General features: G+C 50.9%; 1 protein-coding gene across 1 annotated transcript in view; it reads right to left on the reverse strand.

Moving 5' to 3' along the window:
- The window catches only part of NKD1 (NKD inhibitor of WNT signaling pathway 1), an 85,004-nt gene extending 66,788 nt beyond the window's left edge, over positions 1-18,216 (reverse strand). The window contains exons 1-3 of the mRNA XM_061172853.1: positions 18,040-18,216; positions 17,885-17,917; positions 17,070-17,203 (exon numbers count right to left, since the gene is read on the reverse strand). Of these exons, the coding sequence (XP_061028836.1) occupies positions 17,070-17,203; positions 17,885-17,917; positions 18,040-18,064 (192 nt within the window). The 5' untranslated portion in view covers positions 18,065-18,216. The remainder of the gene's footprint in view (positions 1-17,069; positions 17,204-17,884; positions 17,918-18,039) is intronic.
- Positions 18,217-22,655: the final 4,439 nt, after the last annotated feature.

Raw genomic sequence — 22,655 nt, forward strand, 5'->3', positions numbered from 1 at the left:
CAGCAGATTCCCAAAAGGGTCTTATTACCTACCCACTAAGGGTTAAAAATCACCTATGATCATAATGGAGAGGCTAGGAGCTTGAAAGGAAAGCTGTGACCCATGTGGGCTGCACAGAGGAGGCAGCAAATCACCCAGGCTCTTCCAAGATCCAGTGGCAAGGAGTGGTTCTCCCCGGACAGTCAGCTAATTGTCAGACTGCCTTGTTCCCACCCACGCTTGCCAGCTGCTAACTAGAGCTGCGGTCGGTGAGTCTCATACAATGCACAGATGTTGGTTCTGTCCACCCAATATGCATTCTGCAGCCTTTTCCTCACAGGTGGTTTTTCTTTAGGGAACCACCCCCTCACTCCCAGCCCTGGAGGTTTGGGGGAGCTGATCCCAGCCCCCACTCGAGGGTAGCCACATGACCCAGAACCGGCAGAGGCAGAGGGTTTGGTTCTGGGATGGACATGTGACTCAAGTCAAAACAATGGGAGCCAGACTGAGCTTTGGCTGAAACTCTCTCTTCTAGCTGGAGATGGAAGCCCAGACCGCTAGGAGTCGAACTGCCACTACCTGGGGAGAGTCTGCCCAAGAATGAAGCCGACCCAAAAGAAACCAGAGCTGAGGGCAGAGTTGGAGCTGGGACCCAGCTGTCCCTGAATTCAATTCACCCTCCCAACTTCCCCGTTACACAGGCCGATAACGTGCTTCTGTACGAAACAGCTGAGATGGGCTTAAAAACCAAAGGATTCTGACTCACCCACACAGAGAAAGGTCGCACTTACTTAACCACAAACCCCGCTGAAGCTGCTGCCCTCCTGGATTTTGAAGACGCTGGCCTGCGGGAGAAACTCTGGCTTTGCCAGAAAAGAAGTAGAACCATGCCTGGAGCTCACATCGGGTGTGAAGTGTGTGTGCTGGGGCGGCAGGGGTGTGTGCAGAAGCACAGCTACAGAAATGCACCACATTGATCTAATAGTCTACTTTAGACTATAGGCACAAGCCCATAAACAACCTAGATGCCCAACAACAGGGAATCAGTGCAATGAAGTATGGTCCATCCCTACCATGGAAGGCCTTGAGAGCCATGAAGAACAATAAGATTGAAGGGCAATTAGATTATATGCACTGATATGGAATGATTTCCAAGATACACTGTTAAGTTAAAAAGGCAAGGTGCAGAACGAGATTATAGCATGCAACTTAGGTTAAAAGAAAATAAAGTCTCTATCACTTTTTTATGCATCCCCACCTCAAATGAATTTTTCAATTAACCTACAAATACCAATGCTTCCCAGTCTTATTGGCCAAGAGGACTGCTTACTGCCTGTGCAGGGATAAGGGCCCATACTCACAGAACACGGCTAGAAGCACCTCCAGGAACCAGAAAAAGCAGATGCCTTGGGAGAGGGGTGCTGGGAGGCCAATGGTATTGGCAGAGGTGGGAAGAAGGCTTCCTTTTTATTACATACCCTTTAGTACTGTTTTGAATTTTTTTCCTTTTGTTTTTCACCGTGTGCATGATTTTATTTACCAAAAGAAAACTGGCGAGGACCCTTTCTGAAAGGCAGGGGAGATGCAAGCGGAGGCTCTCTTCAAAGGCCAAAAGGAGGTGGAATTTGGAGGGACAGGACCTCCAGAGGCTATGTGCCCTCTGGCCAAGCTGCTAGGCCTCCCTGAGCCTCATCCACCAGGCAAATGTTCCTTGAGCACCCACCACGTGCCAAGCAGTGCAAAAGGCCCTGAGGACGCAGCAGTGAGACACACAGAGCCTGCCCCATGGACTCTGCAGTCTGGTCTCAGTTTCCCCATAGTATTAATACTGACCCTGGCCAGGTTTCTGCAAATAGTAAATGCCTGACAAATCACTGTGAGTAAGGCTTTGCCAACCATAAAGCTCAAGATGAATGCTGCCTCTGACTCCTGGGGAAAAGCTGGTCCCACTCAGTGCTGAGCCCCAGCCCCACGAACGGGTTCTGCCTTCCAGCTCCTCAGATCAGAGCCAAGGGGACAAGTCCTCACCCACAAACCCCAGAAGCAGATGCCAAGCAGGCCCTCCAAGGTTGAGAAGGCTAAGAAGGCCCCAATTTATGACACCAGGAGAAGGTGCACCAATCCACCTACCTGGGAGACCCGCCATCCTTCCCATCACTGACCACAGCAGTGGCCAGCCTGGGCCTCCTCCCTCCAAGCTCAAGGGAAGCTGTGCCTCCCAGGAGCAGGGTCTGGGGAGGCCCCAGGGAGGGTTTCACCAGTGCCTCCTGGGCGCAGAGCTTGCCTTCCACCATCACCTGCTGCAAATAGCCCCTTCCACCCGCCTCGGGATGGGGGTTAGCCTGATGCACTGCGGTGCTGCATCTCCTCCACTGGTCCAGAGCTGTGCTATCCAGGCAGAAGCCACTAGCCCCACGTGGCTATTCAAATTTACATTTAAATTAACTCAAATAAAATATACTTAAAATTCAGCTCCTCAGTCCCAGTAGCTACATTCAAAGCACTCAGTAGCCACAGGTGGTTAATGGTTCCCATATTGGACAGTGCAGACATAGAGCATTTCCATCATCACAGAAAGTTCTATCGCTAGGCTAGATATCCCTTTAACATCTCCCTCCTTCCAGTTATAAAAGAAGGGGCCTGGCCGGTCTTGAAAAAGAGGCCAGGTATCAATAACTGTCAGCAAAGTTCTAAATCCACTTATAGGGGGTAAGGATCCACAGCCATAGGGAACTGCGCAGGAGACAGAATCACTGACTGAGAGCGTGTCATGAGTCAGGAACTGTGCCGGCTTCTCCACTGGGCCACACACTCGATCCCCACCCTTCTACAGATGGGTAGCACCATCCCTCCCTCCGCCCTAACCCCTCCAGCTCCCTCCCACCATCACCTTTCCTACAGGGTCCAGTCGCCCAACACAGAGAGGCTCTGATTCAGAGGGCTTGCGGCGGGAGGGGGCCCTAGGTCTCAGCATTTTAAACAGCACTCGGAACTTCAGATGTAGGTGGTCCTCGGGCCGTACCCTGAGTCCATCCCAGCCCCATGTCCCCTTCCAGCTACCGGCTTCTCTCTCCACCCCTTCCAGAAAAGCTTGTCCCTAGACGTATAGCTGATTCACTTTGTTATACAGCAGCAACTAACACAACAATGTAAAGCAATTATACTCCAATAAAGATGTTAAAAAAAAATTTTTTTTAAGTAAAATGTATTGGCTCTTTGAAAAATACAAAAGGAGTACATGTTTATTGAGGAAAAAAAAAGTCAAACAATGTAGAAATATATAATGTGAAAAGTGAAGTTCCTTCTCTCCTCACCACCTCCCACCACTTCACTCCTCAGGGAGATTGACTTTGACAGTGTATTATTCCAGATCTTTCCATGTGCACCTGCAAATATATAGAGACATAGGCCTGAACAGACCTTTGTATAGTGCAGAAAACGGGGCCACATTATACTGATGTTTTGCTCTTGCTTTGCTCATTCAACAGCATCTCAGGGCCTCCTTCCTATCAGCCTGTGGCCCTCACTCAACCTGGTTTTACCAGTTGCAGAGAGATCCATGGAATGGCTACACCACTGTTTATTAGCCTGTCTCCTGGTGATGAATATTTGAGTTGTTACAAATTTTCCTTCTTCCAAATAATGTAGCCATGGATGTTCTTACAAGTATGTGCATCTGCTCCCGTGTAAGTGTTCCCCAGTCCCTTCAGGACCCATGCCAGTCTTACCTCGGCTGCCATTCCACCACGACAGCTCCTGTCAAACCGGACGGTGACCACCAAGACCCTAAATCCAATGGACACCTTTCAGTCCTTTTCCTTACTCAGTCTCTCAGCCGTTTCTCTCCGGGACACCATATCCTCTCTGGTACACTACTTTGATGGCCCCCAATCAATCACACCTCCCAGTATGTATGCCCCTGTGTAATCCCTTCCCCTAAACCTGGGCTGGACCTGTGACTTGCTTTAACAAAGAGAAGGTGGCACTGCCAATTCCAGGCCTAAACCTAAAGAACCTGGCAGTTTTCACTTTTGCACTCTTGGGAAGCCAGCCACCGTGTAAGAAGTCTGATTACCCTGAGATCGCCATACTACGAGGAAGCCCAAGCTAACCAGTGGTGAGAACACCTGGAAGAGAACTGAGGCCCCAGACATATAAGCCAAGTGGATCTGTGGCAGGTGGCCCCTCGCTGTTTGAGCCAACCCAACTATGCACATGGAGCTGGAGATAAGTTGCCCCTGCCAAGCCCTGCTCAAATTGCATAATCTTAAGCAGATCATAAAATATCAAGTCAGTGAGTTTTGGAATAATTTGTCACACAGCAAAAGATAACCTAGACATCCACCTTTTCTTTACTACATTCTGAGAAGAGGAAGCAAAGGGCAGAAGAGATCACAATAGATGCCTAATAGCTAAGCTGCGGCCACCCCCAGGCTCAGGATTCCCAAAACAATGTTCTGTCCAGAAAGATTTAGTTGCCAGGGTGCAGCTGCTGCTTGTCATGTTCAGAGGCTGGTTTCTAAGGTGAGAGGACATGGGGGTCCCCAAGGGCCCTCTTCATGCCCTAAGCAAATGGAGTTGATGAACAAGACAGCAACCATGGCAATCCTGGGAGAATCTGTTCTGACCAAAAAGTCAACAAACCAAAAGGCCCTGAAGCCAAGAAAGAAAACTTTGGCACAGAGAGGTTAGGGAACTTACCCAAGGTCACACAGCTAGTGAGAAGCAGAGCTAGATCCTGAAACCAGGTATTCAGACTCAGAGTCTAGACCAGTGACCAAACACCAGTGTTTTCTAACACTTTGATAGTGACCCACAATAAGAATTATGTTTTATAATGGGCCTCTGTATATATGGGTTTGGGTATAGATGTGCATTTAGATATACACATATCTATCTATAAATAGATCTATCTATTTATCAGTATGGATGCCCATGTCTATATGTCCATATCTATCTATCAATCATCTATAGACATGGCTATCCACACCTATAAACTAAACAGAAAGTTACACAAAGCAATATTTACTATTACTATATAGGATATTCTCTTATATTTTTATTTTTGTCTATTTCATTTTTTTTTAATGCTGGTCACTACATGGATTTCATGAGCCATGAATGGGGTTATAACATACAGTTTAAGGGAAAAAAAAAAACTCACCTATCATGATTTAAGATAGCTCTAAAATCAGACTGATCTGAATTTGAATCTTGCTAGAACAAGATTCCACTTCCAAGTCAAGTGACTTTGGGCAAGACGGTAGATTTCTTTAAAGCCTCAGTTTCTGGGACTTCCCTGGTGGCACAGTGGTTAAGAATCCGTCTGCCAATGCAGGGGACATGGGTTCGATCCCTGGTCTAGGAAGATCCCACATGCTGCAGAGCAACTAAGGCCATGTGCCACAACTACTGAGCCTGCGCTCTAGAGACCACAAACCATAACTACTGAACCCGCGAGCCACAACTACTGAAGTCCACGCACCTAGAGCCCGTGCTCCGCAATGAGGAGCCACAGCAATGAGAAGCCCGCGCACCTCAATGAAGAGTAGCCCCTGCTTGCCACAACTAGAGGAAGCCCGTGCACCACAACGAAGACCCAACGCAGCCAAAAATAAATACATAAATAAATAAATAAATATTTTTTAAAAGCCTCAGTTTCCCCAGCAGTAAAATGGGGATAATAATAGTACCTGCCTCAAAATGGTGTTGTGAGAACTGAGTGGTAGGGACAGCTCTGGGCCCAGGGCCTGACATATAGCAGATACTTAATGCTGCATCTATGGTTCAGCGCAGGGCTCAGCATACACAGGCACTTAATAGTCACACTGAGGCTGCTGCACAGAACACTAAGAAAGGAGGCACATACCCAAGACTGACCGGGGCAGTGGGCTCCTTGGGATTTCCAGGGCAGGGGAGCAAGATAAGTGCTCCCAGCATGCACTGAAAAGGAACCTTGCTCCTGGTTTGTAGTAGTTTTCTGACATCATCTTTTTGCCTTTGAAGTCTATCTAGATCCCTAGGGGAAAGAAGGGTAAAACAAGGTCAAGGTCAAAAACTGCCCTGTAACAAGGTTACCTCTGGAAGCCAGGCCTGGAGTGGCCTCAGTACCCCAAGGTAGCACGCCCAAACCTACACAGTGGAGCCGCCGTCAGCCAAAGCCTCCGTGAGGGGGTCCCACCAGCCTGTGCAGACTTCTGCAGTTAGAGATACACCCTGGGCCTGAGCCCATTTGGGAGGTTCTGGTCTTCCCCAACCTCACCTGTAGCCTGAGGGCGGCCAGGCCCATCCTGCTGACAGGGACTTTTATGCTCTGCCCTACCCTCTCCAGGGCCCCAGCTCTGTACTCAAGCTCAAGGCCAGAGGCTTGGGCAGCACGTGGCAGACCAGCCAATCAGCTCCCGGCTGACACTACTTCATGGGACCAGGAGGTTCTCCCCAACCTCTCACCCAGCCAGAAGTAAGAGAAGCTGGAGTGATCGGACATCGATAAAAATAAAACTGTGGAAGAAGATTTGCAGCAGGTGGACAAAGAACCAAAACAGGTTGCAACATATAGCATCTCATCCCGCAACCCTCAAGAGCTACCCACCCCCGTTGCTGGACCGCGTATTTCTGCCTGAACAACTCAGAGACTGGATTCTGCCCTAAGCCAGACACCCAGAAGTGGGTTGAAGACTCTCTACTTGCCAGTCGTGCCTCCTGGCCTTTGCACTTCCCAAACCCTTTGAGATGTTTTTACTAAACCTTTCATCACCTGGCTATTTATCCTTTGGGTCTCAACAACTTAACTCCCCAGTCCAAAGTAGAACCCTCCTCATTCTCTCTCACCACGCCCTGTTCTTCCCCTTCATCACATTTAGCGCACATCTGGGTGATCATCAGCTAACCACACGAGAAAGCTGCAAGAGGAGGGGTGACGTCTGCTTTATTCTCCCTGATTGCCAGCATGAACTCATTTCAATCCTCGAACAACTCCATGAGGTAGGAACCATGACTACCTATTCCACCAGATGCGAAAGCTCAGGATCAGCAACGAGCCGTCACATGGCCCAAGGCCACTCGGCTGGGGAGAGGTGCAGCGGGAACTTGGACCCAGGAAGTCTGATTCTGAAAGCTCTAAACACACTCCTGACACCTACTACGTGCACATGCTGGGCCTCAGTATAAAGTGGCCCAAACCACATCTATACTGTACTTACCCCACCTGCCCTCCCATCCTGTTCCCCGGCAACTGAAACATACTATCCATGACTCCCCAGCACCCAGCCTTGGCTTGGGCTGTACCCTCTGCCTTGGAGGCAGCCTGAATCCGCTCTCCCTTGGCTGGGCTCAGGACTTAACTTGCTGAGCTCGTCTCCTCATCTGTACACAGGGGAATAATACATGTAAAGAATGCATGTAAAGCATTAGGCACTTTTAATATTCCCTTGTATGTACTATTATCACTAACATATTCATACCCCACCAAAATCTTGTAGGTCTAAATCAACAATCACAAGCCAGGCCAAATCCAGCTGTCTGGGTCCACCCAAAAAAAGTGTTTTTGAAAAATTTTATGTAGTTGATGATAATTTTTTTAATTAGAAAAATTTCACATAAAAATCCAGATGGCTGGGTTCTCTTAATGATCAGAAGATGTGGCAATACCAGGGCCACATTCCCACATGACAACAATTGGCTGGGGCTGAGGGACGCTGTTCTCGACTCAGGACACGTGCTCCCCAGGGCACCCTAGTCCCCCCACCTCCCAGGTGTCTCCCTCCCAGCCTGCTGTGTTCATGAATATGACTTCTCTGGCCTTTAGATTCTGACCCCTGGTCCCAGTCTTACCGTCCTTAGAGCCATACTGACATGCCACCTCCTTCAAAAACACCTCCCCAAATCTCCATAACCCTGTGTCTCTTCCTGGTCTTATAACTGTAAGAGCGAACTTGTATTGAGCACTTACGGTGCGCCTGACATTACAACTGTTTCACAGTTTGAGTCCTCACAACTGCCCTATGATGCAGGTACTATTATCCCTGCTTTACAGATGAGGAAACACAAGCAGAGTTGATTATTCTATTGCCATCCCCACCCCCATCCATTCCCCACCCTCTCTGTACTGCCCTGTGCCCCCAGGAAGCTGACCCTGTGGACCAATTCACTGGAGCTTTCTGGCCTCTGGCTTCTGAATTCAGCCAATGCGAGGCCCCGGCAGGAAACGGGAGGATGCGAGGAGATGGGAGTTAGGGTATTTCTTCTCCACTCCCTCACTACTTCTGTACCATGTCTCTGACTGTGGTTACTCCTCCATCTTTATAGTTTCTGCCTGGTCTCCACCCATCGTCAGCTGTGGTTCCTACAGGGATCCAATCCAAAATATCCAACATTTCCTCCCCTGGCCCTTTCTACCTTAGGGGTGGTAACAGCTTCCCACTGTTGCCAGGGACCATCAGTCCCTGGGTACCTCAACCCCCCATAAAGTATCCCTGAACCCTGCCCATACCTCTGGAAGCTAGTTTCATTTAAACTCTCTGGAGTGCATCTGTTTCCCACTAGACCCCTGGCTGACAGAGGTTCGACACTATGCCCAAGGTCACACAGTTAGAAAATCATGCAGCAGGATCTGAACCCAAGACATCGGGCTCCAAAGTTCTCGCTCTTTAAGCACCACCCTGCACCGCCTGATGTCCTAATCTACTTCTCCGGGTCCTTCACCTGCTTATGGCCTCCTCAAGAGTCCCCTGGGTGACACTCGAGAACCAAGCACTGTGCCTGGACCAATGCAGACCTTCCAGAATCTCTCACTGAGCCCACAGAATACAGAATACTTGATTCCTCTTTATCCTCCAAAGTATTTTTACAAGGGAGAGTCCATCCCCACATTCCTTCTCCCCCAGATCACAGGGCTCACCTCTTTCCTGCTGGCCCCTCACACAGGCCCTTCACACACTTGTCTCCCCTCTGGACAAAGACCAAGCTCCATAACATAGCTGAGAAGGCCCCCAGGCCCAGGCTGTGACCTCTCTTCAGCCAACTGAACTTCAACCAGCATCTCAAATGAACCACCCTCTTCTCTACAGGGCTTTCTCACATGTGGCTCGTCTGTCCGGCAAACACTCATGGCTGTTACATGTCCTCTCCCCTTGCCTTGCTCACCACCACCCCTCCCCCCATGCACCTTTGGGCTTAAATCACAGCTCCTCTGAGTTTACCTCTGACCCTGGACCAGTTGGTACTTCCTGCTCTAGAGCCCCCAGAGCATCCTCTAACATTCCCTGAACATTGTCTTCATTATTCAAGAGCTACCTTCCCAAACCATGAGTCAATCAAACACAAATATCAATGCAAAGTAAAATATTAGCAAATCAAATACGGCAACATTTTAAAGCAGCAGTCTATCATGGCAAAGAGGGATTTAATTTAGGAGTGCAAAGAAAGTTGAACACTAGGAAATCTAGTTATGTAAATCATGCATACAAATCATACATTATATTAGCAAAGAATCACCAGCTCCATCAACACCCCAACAGCATTTGATAAAATTCAATAATTATTCCTGGTTTTAAAAATCCTAGCAATCCAGGAGTTGAAGAAAGCTTTCTTAACTAGACAAACAATGAACATCATACTTAATAGTTATTAATCAGTTGAGGAGATTCTAACCAATGCAATAAGATAAGAAAAATAGATGAGAGGCAAAGATGAAAGTTTAGTTCCACTAAGCTCCAAGTTCTATGAGGCAGGAACTATGTTCTATTCCTCATAGTTTCTACAACATCCTACCCATGCTCAAATATCTGTAGAATGAACAGCCACCCAGATTAGGTCTGATTCCTATTAAATGTTCTCAAAGCACCCAGCACTTCTCCTTTGAGGCATAAATCACAGCTTAGGTTGTGTAATTTGTTTTTAAAAATACTTATCTTTTCCTACTAGAGTGTAAGGTCCATGAAAACCAGGACCATGCTCTACTGACAGAGCAAATGTATACCTGGCCTAAAGTAAGTACTCAATTTCTATTGCACAGATGCATGAATGACTTGAATAGAATGCATTTAATACATAGTTTCTAAATTATAATAAATGATTTTATCCTACTTCTCAGCCAGAAGATCCGAGGCCCAGAGAAAGGTGGGGGGGGGATCCTTCAGTTGATGCCACACCACTGTGAAGCCCACCCACTACCCTGGGATCCTCTGAAAGGCGTCAGCCACACACAAACCGCAGCCCACATGGCTCAACAAGTAAGGAAAGTGAAGCCCAGAGCAATTCCTCGGAGCCCTCTAAACAAATACACATACAGGACGCACCCTGGAGGGCAGAGCCGCCTGGTGAGAGCTCCTGTGTGCCGCCCTTCTGGGTCTAAGGATGACTTCAGTGGAGGGACCTGAGGCTTCCCTCGCGAAGCCCCGTGACGGGTACCCACATGAATAAAGAGCCCCCTCTGCTTTCCCGGGAAGTTATCAAAGAATTACTTATGTCTCTGGAAATGCTTGTTTGGAAAAGGTTCTCCAGCCCACCTGGGCTTGGCAGGAGCGGCAGCATCACCAGGCCTGCCCTCTGGGGGGGGATCCGGCTTTCCCTCCAGCTCCTGAAGGAACTCGGCCATTTTTCATGCACAGAGTCTGAAGCCAGCCATAAAGAAGCAGGCAGCTTCCCAGGATAAACGGAGCACGGTGACATCAAAGACTGCCTTCCAGATTAAACAACTGAGGCCTTCAGCTCTCTCTGGCGTTTCTTCCAGGATATTCTGGGCTTCTGCCTCAGTTCTCCCTCGGATGGAATGGCAGATATTTTGTTTGTGAGAGTCTAAATTTTTTCCTTCCTCGGGGAGGGGGTGGGGAGGGAGGAGGCAAGGGGAAGGGAGGGGGAGAGACAGCCAGAGGAAGAGAAAGAATGTCTGTGAGAGACAAGAGCCACAAAAAGAACATGCGTGAGTGGAAAAGAGAGCGGTAAGTCAGGGAGGCAGCCGGAAGTTCCTGCTTTGGAATCCAACGAGCGACCTAAAAATTCCAAAGTTGTGAACCTACAGCCAGTGAGTGAGGCTGCGAGAACCCCCCGAGCAAGGAGGACTGAGGGGTCCCTGACTCCCCAGTGCCTGCAGATCTCTTCGTGGGCCCCTGCCTCTTGCCCAGAGAGTCAGGCTGCATGCCCCTTCCTCAGACACATCTGGTAAACTGAGGCAGGAGATCCTCCTCCCTCAGGCACAGGCTCACAGCAGTTCTGGGGCAGGATGGGTTCTCTCTGGGATTGGCTTGTCACTGCCTCTTGCCCCCTGGTTCTTGGGGTGCCTCCCTCTGCCAATCCCACCGCTCAGGCTGCCACATCCCACCACGGCTGGGCTTCTGACCCTCCTCCCCCGCAGGGCAGCAGGGGCCGCCCCTCCACCCAAACAGCTGGAGTAATGCCCCCAAGTCCCTGTGCATGATGCTGCATGCGAATCAGCTCTGCAGAGCGCGCTGGTGGCTGGGGCAGCAGGTTGGCTGCCCGCCTGGCTCCACCCCACTCACCCGTCCAGAGGGAAAGGTAGCTCACATGTGCCAAGAGCCACTAACATGGGGGGCTTTGCAGAAAGAATGAGCACCAGAGACAGTTCCAGACCCCACAGGCTGCAGATCCTCTTGGAGCCCACAGTCCCTTTTCAGGGGCCCAACCCAAGCACCACGCATTGTCCACGGACACTAGTGAGCAAGGGGTCTCCCCCAGCTGCCACTGCACAAACCCATCCCCTCTTCCCACACTTTCTTCCTCACTGCCTCAGCTTCTCAGGAGTGTCACTGTCTGCCAATGTGCCTGTGGCCACGCTTATTCTTTGTCTGCTTTATTAGACTGGAAGCTACAGGAGGACAGGCACCACAGCTCTGTGATTTGCCACTGTAGCCTCAATGCCCGGCACAGCTAGGGAATCCATAATTAATAACAATTCATTATTGATCATAATTCATTATTGATCATAATTGATTGATATTCATAATTAATGAATAGCTGAGTATCTGAAAGAATACTCTTCCTTTTATTCCTACTTCCAGCTCCACCTGGCTGGGGAAGAGAATCTGGGACAGGAAGAGGCAGGGATGGTGACTTAATCTATCTCCATTCATTCATTCATTCATTCATTCATTCAGCAAATATATCATGAGAGCCCACCATGTGCCCCAGGGCTGCCACAAGGAAGATGGACTCCTCAGAAAGTGATTCTTCCATTGCTGACAGCTCAGCCTTGCTGCTTTAAGCCCTCAAAGGGACAGTCTGGCCCCTGAGCCCAGGGGCCCAAGCTTCCTGTTATGAGGAGGAATTCACTCTGTCTGTCTATCACCCACCTTCTCTCCTCACTTCTGACACTCCCACTGGGTGAGGGGATGGAACATTCCCCAAGGCTAGGAGCTTGTGGGACATGCCGAGGTTGTCTCCTGGTTTAGCTTCCCCCTGAGTTTGTGACAGTTTGTACAAGATATGAATGTAGAGGGTCTGTTCCTGAGTTCGAGGGACACAACACACACACAGCCTGACTCGGGGAACCAGTGTCCTTCTCAAAGAAGAAAAGTTTCGTAGGGAGGACAAGACACTCCTCGAAACCTCTACCTGAGACCCCATCACAGAGATGCATTAAAGTACCCAGAATGACACCCTTGCCCACCTCCCACCTTCCTGAGGGATCCAGACCTACCAGAAACCAGAAGCCCCACCTGGCACTCTGCCCAGCTCCACTCTGCCCTTGCCCCAGCTCTCCTCCCCATTCCCCAGGGGTCCAGAAAGCTGCCAGGTGGGGCTATGAAGCTGGCCTGGCAGAGGGCACCCTCCGTGGAGAACTCAAAGAAGCCAGTGAGTTGAGGTCCAAACGCCTCCACTAGCCTCAAAGCAAATCATCTTTTAATTCTGAAACACCAAATATTTAATTTATGCTTTACCTCAAATGTCAAGTCCACCTCCCGGCACATAGCTTTGAAACCACGTAAGGAGGCCTAACACTTTCCATATGGTGAAGACATGGGGCCTTTTAATTGTGCCAACTGGTATCATTCAAGGGTAATTCCCCTGGAATCCGGCACTCAGGCAGCAGCTGGGCCGGCCTCCAATCTCATCACCCAGCTCCATACATCCCCACAGGCTCCAACAGGGCCTGCACCCTCCCAATCTTCCCCAAACATCAAAATGCACTAGGTGCCCCCTAATCAAATTACCAAACCGCCTGGCAGCCACCTTTGATCCAGAGGCATACTTGCCTGCACCGAAGCTCTCAGCCTGTTTCTTCAGGCGTCTCTGCCATAAAAGAACAAACGGACCAAACTGCGGTGTGGGGGAGGGGATGGTCTTAAATCCAGTTGTACACATTCATATATGCACACGTGTGCACACGCTGCAGGAGCGTACACAGACACGCAGATTCTGCTTCTCTGAGTGTTCTCCTAATCAACGTCTCTGTGTCCATTACGCTACTCCATCCATCTACTAAACTTGTTAATTTCACCCATTATATTTTCCGGAGCCAACATTTTCAATTGGTTTTCTTTTGTAACTGCCTGTTGCTGCTTCATGTTTCTAATATCGTCCTTTATCTCTGAGATTATTATGCTTATTTTAATTTCTAATTGTTTAGCACATTGTTGTCTGGCATACAAATTGTTCACCTATCAGTCATCTTCTGCAGTACTTGCACAGCTCACATTTCTCATTATTTTTCTCCTCCAAGCTCATATTCCCTTGAAGTTCAGCATGTACCCACTGAAAGGGCAGAAGCCTGAGCCTGTGTCCCTCCAAGTGAGGCTACAGAGTATGGGGGAGGGGGAGCCTCTGGTTTCATAATATGGGCCCCCACCTCCACCTCTCCCAGGGCCTCAGGAACCTGCCAGGACCTTTCTCCCCACATTCTACTTTCAGTGAAGAGTTATCTGCCAGAACCCTGCCAGGGATGAGCATGTTATTATACCCATTTTGCAGATGAGCTAATTAAGGTAGACAAAGGTAAAATGGCTTATACAAGGTGACAAGCTATTGTGGCCAAGACTGACCTCATTTAGTTTTGTATTTGGGAGGGCAGGCGTGGGTAAATTGCCGGTGAGGTCACCCTCTCATATCCCAGGATCTTGCATGAAACTCAGACCCAACTTAAACATTTACTAAGCTACTCAGGCTCCCTCAGAGAGGAAGAGGGCAAGCAGGGGCCCCTCATGCTTCTGCCTGCCCCACAACCTGCCTCATCCCAAAGTACTCGGCAGCCGGCCAGGGTGCCACCTCTCAGGAATGAATAAGTTCGACCCCCTCCAGGCAGATGTTCTGGTGTGGAACTTTACCACACATGGCTTCCACTGTCCTAGAAAGTACTTCAGAATGGGAGAAAACCAGCGTCCACACCAGCCGGCTGGCAACTTTACAGGGTTAGGAGGAGGATTAAGATAATGTAAGCAAAGTGCTTGACACACACAGGCGCTTAATAAATAGTAGTTATTGTTGCAATAAAAATGCTGGTTGGATGAGCCACGAATGTGTCCCCCGCCACTTTGGTGAAAGGCCGGGTGACCGAGTGGACACAGAGGCCAACCCCAGGACGGGTCTGGGGCTGGTGAGGGGACCTCTGCCAGCCCTTGGAACTCAACACAATTTGGAGCCCACGCCCTCCTACATCCTGATGAGATAATGGAAGAACCTGGAGCCACCCTTTCCGTGCCACTGGAAATCACAGAAATTAAACAGACCGAGGGTTGCCTACTGCTATCCTGTTCAGTATCTCAACATTTCCCAAATTTGGGGCATTCCGTTCTCATTCACAATTTTGACCAGTTGTACTTAATATTTTTCTCAGAATTGACTTTAGACTATCTCTTTCCACTTAGCTTCCTCCTAAGCAATAATATCTGCGAATTCAAGGGTTTTATGTCCCAGTTATTTATTTTTTTCTGGTAAAAAAAAAAATGTAACTATTAAGATAAGAAATATTCCTCCAGGTACCACTTGAAATCACCTCACAGACCTCCACAGTGCAGCCCCACACCCTGGGCTCACCCTGACTTCTCCCTGGGCCATCCCCACCTCTGCAGGCTCAGGAGCGAGGCCAGCGGTGGTGGGAACCCAGGCATCCAGGTCCCAGTCACCAAGCACAACTCTCAAGGCAGCAGAGATTCCCTCCCCTTAATATGTTGGATGGCAGGTCCCACGATCCACCACCCAACATATGTCATGCTGATGGCTCTGTGTCTCACATCTTCAAAAGTGCTTTGAACAAACACTAATGACCCCTCAGCATTTCTCTGAGAGAGGGGGCTGGGAAAGGAGGGGGCAAGCACCATCCCATGCTGTCCTCAGCTGGGGGAAGAAACCAGGCAACAAAATTCCGTGACTTTACCAAAGCCACAGTCTTAAGCTGGGGCCCCCTCCCTACCCTCCCTCATTTCCCCCAATGGCAACTTTTACTGGCTCACATTCCTCTTGCTGGGAACACTACTATTTAATTAAAAACGACAGACTTTTGTTTTCCTCTCCTTCCTTCCTCCTCCCTCCCATCCTCCAGGACTGGATGCCAAGGAGACCTACCAAAAACATGCGGGTAACATTTGTTATGGCTTTGAAGATAAAAGTCAATTGAAGTAAGCCCTCGCTGTATTTCAAGTTTCCCCTAAAGCATGGAGCAAGCTGCCTGGCAGTTTAGGAAAGAAAAAAAAAAGCGGGGGGTACTGCAAATAAATGTCATTCTGCAGGAATACTTTGTAAAAATAAACAGGCTGAAAAAACCCAAAACTTGATTAATGGAAATCCACTCAGTTGGCCTCTGTCTTCAGCTGCAAATGCATTTGTTCATATGGCTAAATCGGATCATTTTCATTGGGCTTTAAATAAATAAGGAGATCAAAAACTAGAAATGGTGGGGGAAGAAAGGGAAGTTTGTAGTTCTGTTTTTAAAGGGCCCCAACTGCAGTGCCCCCGCCCACCAAGTTTTGGCCTTTCCCAGGGGACAGCAGCTCCAATTCTAACCCAGCCAACAGATGAAGAGAAATGGAGAGGAGAAGGCCCCCAGCTCAGCAGTGGCAGTGGAGGAGGAGATGGGAGCTTCTTCCAGATGCAGGGGTTATTTCATACGTGCACAAGAGTCGACTTTATCCACAGGCTCACCTCCTCCAACGGGCTGCACCCAGTCCAGGTCCCACCACCAAATACACACACACACACACACACACACAATCTGAAAACTCCACTGGCCCCTCCCCAGCCCATAGACAAGACCAAAGAACTAACCAGACCTGAGACTCAGTCTGTTCTCCTCTAAGTTAAAAAAAAAAAAAAAAAAAAATTAAATGTCACATCAAAAAGTTGATTCATCCTTTGATCCTTGGCTTGCTCGAGTTCCACGCAGACCATCTGAAAGCCCTGTGCAGAGTTCTGGAGCCCATAGGACATCTGTGAACACCAGTGCCAGGCCAGGAGCTGAGGCTGGACTCACTCACTCCCCTGTCACATCTACTGCTCCCCTAGGAACAACTCCAACCTCAGGGACCCACTGGGGGAAGGCTAGGGGTAGGCCCAGGCTACAGCAGAATGAGGCCCTCTCTCTCCTTGTGGGCCAAGCCAAGGGGTCTCCCAGATCTCAGTACCCCCCAAGTTCTGCCCGCCACCAGATCACAGCCGGCTCTACTGGGGCTGCAGGGCAGACGGTACTGATGAACGTCACACACTTGGAAAACATTCGGAGGCCGGCACAGTCTTGCCTTCCATCCAGACACCCCCAGATGCCTTCCCTCTTCCCTAGCCCCAACTCCAAATCCACCTTTGAATGCTGGCCACAGAAACAAGGTAGAAGTCAGAGCAGGCCCCCAGATCCCTCCAGCGCAGACAAGCTTCCCCATCAACTGGACCTGCACCACCACATCACCTAGGACATTTCCCCCCCGGGCAGCCCTCGGCCCCCAACTGAACAGGAGACTGCCACCTGTGTCACCAATAAGGTTCCCCAAGGCAGGGGGTGTACAGGGTCATATTGGTGGGGCAGGGGCAGCTGAGAAGGGATTTCTGGACTTAGAAGCTGCACCGAGAGGGTGCTAAAAGTTGGGGGGTGGGGGGTAGGTATGGAGACGCATCTCTGAGGTTGAAAGGGACGTAGGTGGGGATCGTACCCGCGTTCCTCTGCCAACGGTGCCAGCCGCCCGCAGCTGTCGGGATCCGGAGCTGCCACCCGGGCAGCGCTGCCTCCCGATCCACTCCTCAATGCCTTTCCGAGCCCAGGCGGCGCTCGCAGCGAAGCTGTCACCTGAGGCGGGGACGACACGAAGCCCCTGAGTCTGGCCCCTAGGCTGAAAGTTACCCGAGAGAGGAGAGAAAGAGTGGGCGAGGCAGAGGCAGCAGGGACCCGGAGGGTGTTGGGAGCCGCGCGCAACCCGAGAGAGGGACGCAGGTAATCAGGAGAAGGTAGTTCAGCGAAGCCCCAAGAGCAGGGATCCAGAGCGGAGCCAAGGGGGAAGCAGGACCCCAGGAAGACGCGTCTGGGGATCAGAAGAGCGAGCGCCAGAGGCCAGGACTGCGGAGGGGAGGGATGAACACGGGGTGAGGGGAAGAGGGGAACTGAGCGTCAAGAGAGGGGGCGCAGGAGCCAAGATCTCGGGAGAGGGGGTTGAGGGCCAGAAAGAGAGGGCGCAGGCTCTTGGAGAAGGGGCTTAGGAGCCTGAAAAGGGGGTGCAGTGAGTGCGGGGTCGGGGTACCGCAATAGGAGGGGTTGAGAGTCAGAAGAGAGAGCACAGGATAGCGGGGAGGGGGTAGGATGGACAGAGGAGGGGACACAAAGTCTGCTCCAAGGAGAGGGTTTGTGGGACTGGTGACTGGAGTAGCGGGTGGGGGTGGCCCTGGTAATAAGATCCGCGGGCTAGGCCATTCCGCCGCCGTCCGCGGTGCTTCCCAGTCTATCCCCCCCGGTCCGTGCCCCGCGCGCCCCTACCTTCCGGGCTCTCCCTGCGCTTGCACACGGCGGCTGCAGGCACATCGCGCGCGGCGGCGGCGGGAGCCGGAAAGAAAGGAGAGGCAGAGAGTTAGCAATCGCGGGGGCGAGGGCGGCGGGGACCAGGGGGCCGGCACGCGGGCGGGGACACTGACCCGGCTTGGAGTGAAGTTTCCCCATGCTGGGGGCGCTGCGGGAGGGGGCGTCCCTAAGCCATGCGCCCGGCCCGCGGGCCCTGCGGCTCGCCACGCCGCGCCTCGCTCTCCTCCTCCTGGAGCAGCCCTGAAGCCGAGCGTATCCCGAAGGGTCGCCGCGACACGATCCTGCCGCCGTCGCCGCGGCCGGACTGACGCCCGGGCGCGCCGAACCCCCAGCCCGCCGCCGCAGCCTGCGCCTCCCCGCGCGCCCATTGGCCGGGCGCGGCGCATCAAAGGCGAGGCGGGACGCGGAGGGAGAAGGCTGGGGGCGGGGCCGGCGGGCTGGGGGCGGGGCGTGGAGAGGCGCTGCAGGGCTGGACACAGCGCCCCCCTCCAGGCTGCGGTCTCTGACCCGGGCCGGGGGCTGGGGACCCGGGACTGGGGACCGGGGGTGGGGGGGGGTGATGGGAGGCGGAGGAGCTCTGGCCAGGAGGAGTATTGGAACAGACACCCTCTTGGGTCCTGTCCGCTCTACAATAACCGCTCCTCTGGCTCACGGGGCTGTGCGTTCCCTCCGCTCTATTTTTCCTGGCAGCGGGCAGGAGGACTCAGCGGCTCCACTTTACAGGTGATGAAACTGAGGTCGGAGAAGAGACGCTGCTTGGAGCGCCCGCAGCGTTGCCCCTTCCGTTGCACGATCGGACTTTTGCAGAAAGTGTTCGCTTATTACCCGCCCCGTGCCCGCCCACCTTCTCCTCCGACTCTCTACGTTTTGATTTGGTTGTGCAGGAAAAGCCCCCACTGAGCCTCCGGCCAGCTGTGGACCCAGCCAACTCCCGGCGGCTACAAGTGTCCGAAAGCCACGAGTTGCCAGCCAATCGCTGTCCCCGCATCCCGGGGCCCGTGGGTGCCCGCCGGGGGTCGGGGCGCGCTGCCAGCTGTGCAGCCCGGAAGGGGGTAACCGCTGGGTCTTTGATCTTCCTTGGTTTCCGCTCCCCGCTGCAGTTCGCCAGACCAAGGGCTTGTTTGTTTTGTCTGGGGAGGTCTCTGCGGAGGGGAGGGCGACATCAAGGGGTTCCACTCCACCTTTGTGGTTCTCAGAGAGAACGCCTGCTCTTCTAGGGACGCTGTGGGCCTGTTAAGTTCGTCCTGGTACTCGGTAGCCTAGGCGTGGGAAAAGAAAACTCTGTGCTAGGACTGAATTCTCTGTGTGAGCCTCAGTTTTATGGTCTGTAAAATGGAGGCTCAATTCTGCCCTTCTTGCCAACTCCTTAGAGGGGCACTGCCGAAAAGGAAGATAATGTGAGCAACATATGTAATTTCCAAATTTCCTAGTAGCCACGTTTTTTTTAAAAAGTAAAAAAGAAACATTAAACTTATTTTAATATATTTTCTTTAACTTGATATATCAAAAATGCTTTAATTTCAACTTATAATGAGATATTGTACATTCTTTGTTTTGCACTGTTTAAAATCTGGTGTGTATTTTATATTTAGAGCACATCTCAACACAGACAAGCCACATTGCAAGTGACCAATAGCCATAGGTGATTGGTAGCTACTGTATTGGACATCATAACTCTGGAGCATCTACGTGTCTCAAAAGGATATTGGGGGGCTTCCCTGGGGGGCTTCCCTGGGGGGCTTCCCTGGTGGCGCAGTGGTTGAGAGTCTGCCTGCCAAGGCAGGGGACACGGGTTCGAGCCCTGGTCTGGGAAGATCCCACATGCCGCAGAGCAACTGGGCCCGTGAGCCACAACTACTGAGCCTGCGCGTCTGGAGCCTGTGCTGCACAACAAGAGAGGCCGCGGCAGTGAGAGGCCCGCGCACCGCGATGAAGAGTGGCCCCCGCTTGCCGCAACTGGAGAAAGCCCTCGCACAGAAACGAAGACCCAACACAGCCAAAAATAAATAATAAATAAATAAATAAATTTATAATTGCTTGTTAAAAAAAAAAAAAAAAGGATATTGGGAACTGCGTGGCCCTCCAGAGTCATAAATCCCTTCACCCAACAGTGTCTTACTTCCATTCTCCAAACTTGCTTTCTACACACCCATTTGTGTGGAAATGAAGGCTAATCTTATAAGCAGGTACGTTAACGCTCATAGCAGGCTGGTTTCATTTGAGGAGTGCTGGGACCCCCCAAAACATTATTATTGTCCATGTTATATTGCAGTTCTCTATTCAGTACCTACTGTGTGTCAGCCATTGTCCTAAGTCATGTATAACTCTTACAACCACTGTTTGATGCAGGCTCGTACTTATTCTACAAAGGAGGGAACTACTAGGCTCAGAGAGGTGAAGTCACGTGCCCAAGGTCACACAGCTAGTCAATGACCTGGTTAGGAACTGAACCCAAGCCTCTTGATTCCATTGCCCATGTTGTTTTTACTACATCAGGCTGTCCCAACACAGTCCAAACTTAACATTCCACCATTAGAGACAGACTCACCCATCTGGAAACAAATACTGATTCAGTGCCAGCTGTGTGCCAAGCACTGTTTTAGGCACTTAAGATACATCCGTGAACAAAACAAACAATCCCCACTCTCATGGATCTTGCACTCTACTGGGAGGAAGACAGAGAAGAAACAATAAACATAATTGAACGGGCAAACAGTATGGTAAGTTAGAAGGCATCACCAGCTATAGCAGTGGTTCTCAACTGTGGGCAGTTTTGCACTTTGGGGGACATTTGGCAATGTCTGAAGGCATCTAGCAAGTAGAGGCTAGGGTTGCGGCTAAACATCCTACAATGCACAGGACAGCCACCCCAAACAAAGAGTGATCCAGCCCCAAGTGGCAATAGTGCCAAAGTGAGAACCCCTGAGCTGCAGGAAAATGGAAAAGCAGAGCAGGATGATAGGGCTCAGAAGTAGGAGGGAGGTGGGGGGCTCTGTGTGTCTGAGTTCCAGTAGGAGCTTTCCTGCAGACCCCTCTAAAGGAAATGGAATTCGGTTGGGGGGTGCTCTCTGTCTCTCTCACCCCCGCCCCCCCAGCCAGCGCCAGGGTGCATCTAAATCAAAGCAAAACTCTGAGCGGTCTTTCTCACAGTGCTCAGAAAGTTGGTTACTTCCTTAAACCGGTCATGGCTTTCTTCTTGCATGAGAAAAAAGTATCCCCTCTTCCCCTTGGGAATTTCTTTTTACAGTTCAAAAAGAGATAAAAGCAAGAACTAAAACTCTGCAGCTACCAGTTTTAAGTCTTGGGGGAAGTAAATCCCAAATGTCCAGCCCAGACGCAAAGGCCCCCCTCCACCTTCAGCCTGGCCCTTCCCAGCCCAGCAGGCGCCTGGGACTTCGCTGCTATTGGAATCATGACACGCCCACCCCCACCAACCTGGCCCTGGGGGGAGACACAGGAGAGGTGGGCCTGGCAGTAAAACCTCAGCCTGTCCAGGGCTCTGAGGAGGGGCTCCCCAGGGGCCACCAGCCCAGTGTCCACCTGGGGTGGCTATTCGGCCTTTGCCGGTTTCCTGCCGCACAACTCACTGTCTTTTTATGTGTTTTAATAATTTATCTGGCCCACTTCTTGGGCTGTATACTTACAGTGACACATCTTTTTCTTTGAAGATTTCCCATCCTGTAGGGGAGGAGAATGGGGAAGGAAGGCAAGGAAGAGATAAGAGAGAGATTATAACAGAAACCGGTTTCATGGGGCTTGAGATTTAGCAAGGCTGGCTTAGGTGAAATCTGTTAGACGTGGAGTTGGGAGGTTTAAAAAAAAAAAAAAAAAGTCACCCTGGTTGGCTGCCCCACACTTATCCCCAAGATAAGCCATCTGCTCTGGCCCCCTTCAAATGCCACTTCCTAGAGGAAGCCCTCCTTGACCTTCCCATCTGAAGAATTCTGACCACTCTGAAAGAGCCAAGGTCCCCTCCCCTCTCTCTCCACTTGGCACTCCTTATTTTTTTAAGGATGGAGTTAAATTTCCCTCCTAGAGTTTGGGCTCCTTGAGGTGGGGTCTTGTCTGACTCACATCTCTAGATGCAGTACCCAGCATTGCCCATAGGAGGTGCTCTATATGAAACGAGAGGAACCGGCCCAGTCCCATCTCTACCCTGTGACACGTTGTGATCACTAAGAGGGTGGGAGGGCTTCCAATAATATGATCTGGGGTATACTGAAGAAATAATGAATGCCCAAATTGTGCTGGTTCCCCCTAGGTCCCGGGCGTTGCTTCATTCCACAGGTCCCTGGTGAGTTTTGGCATTGCTAAGTGCCAAACCTGGTTTGGGTGAGAAGAGGAGAGTTAAACTATCCTGCATGAAAAAGTCACAGGAACTTTCAAGATGGCAACCAGGAAAGGGAAGGAAAGAGTGGCAAGGGAAAGAGTACGAGAAGAGAGTGACAAATATAAGTGCCTAAGAGGGGGCAATCCAGTGAGATAGGGGCAGCCGATTCATTTTCAGGACAGTGAAGTCTAAAATGTGATTGGCAGTTGTCACTTGCTCTGCTTTGTTCTGTAATCGCCCTTCATCCCTCCAAATCTTGGCAAAATCCTAACCACGTCTTTGGGGTAGTGGCAGAGGACAGAATGAAGGAAGCAGAAAGACAGCCCAACATAGATCATTCGTAGGGCAACAGGTCACAGACAGTCTTCTGATTGCAGATGTTCATCAGGAGGAAAAGAT

This window comes from Eubalaena glacialis, chromosome 18 (genome assembly GCF_028564815.1).
Source record: "Eubalaena glacialis isolate mEubGla1 chromosome 18, mEubGla1.1.hap2.+ XY, whole genome shotgun sequence".
Classification (NCBI taxonomy): Eukaryota; Metazoa; Chordata; class Mammalia; order Artiodactyla; family Balaenidae; genus Eubalaena; species Eubalaena glacialis.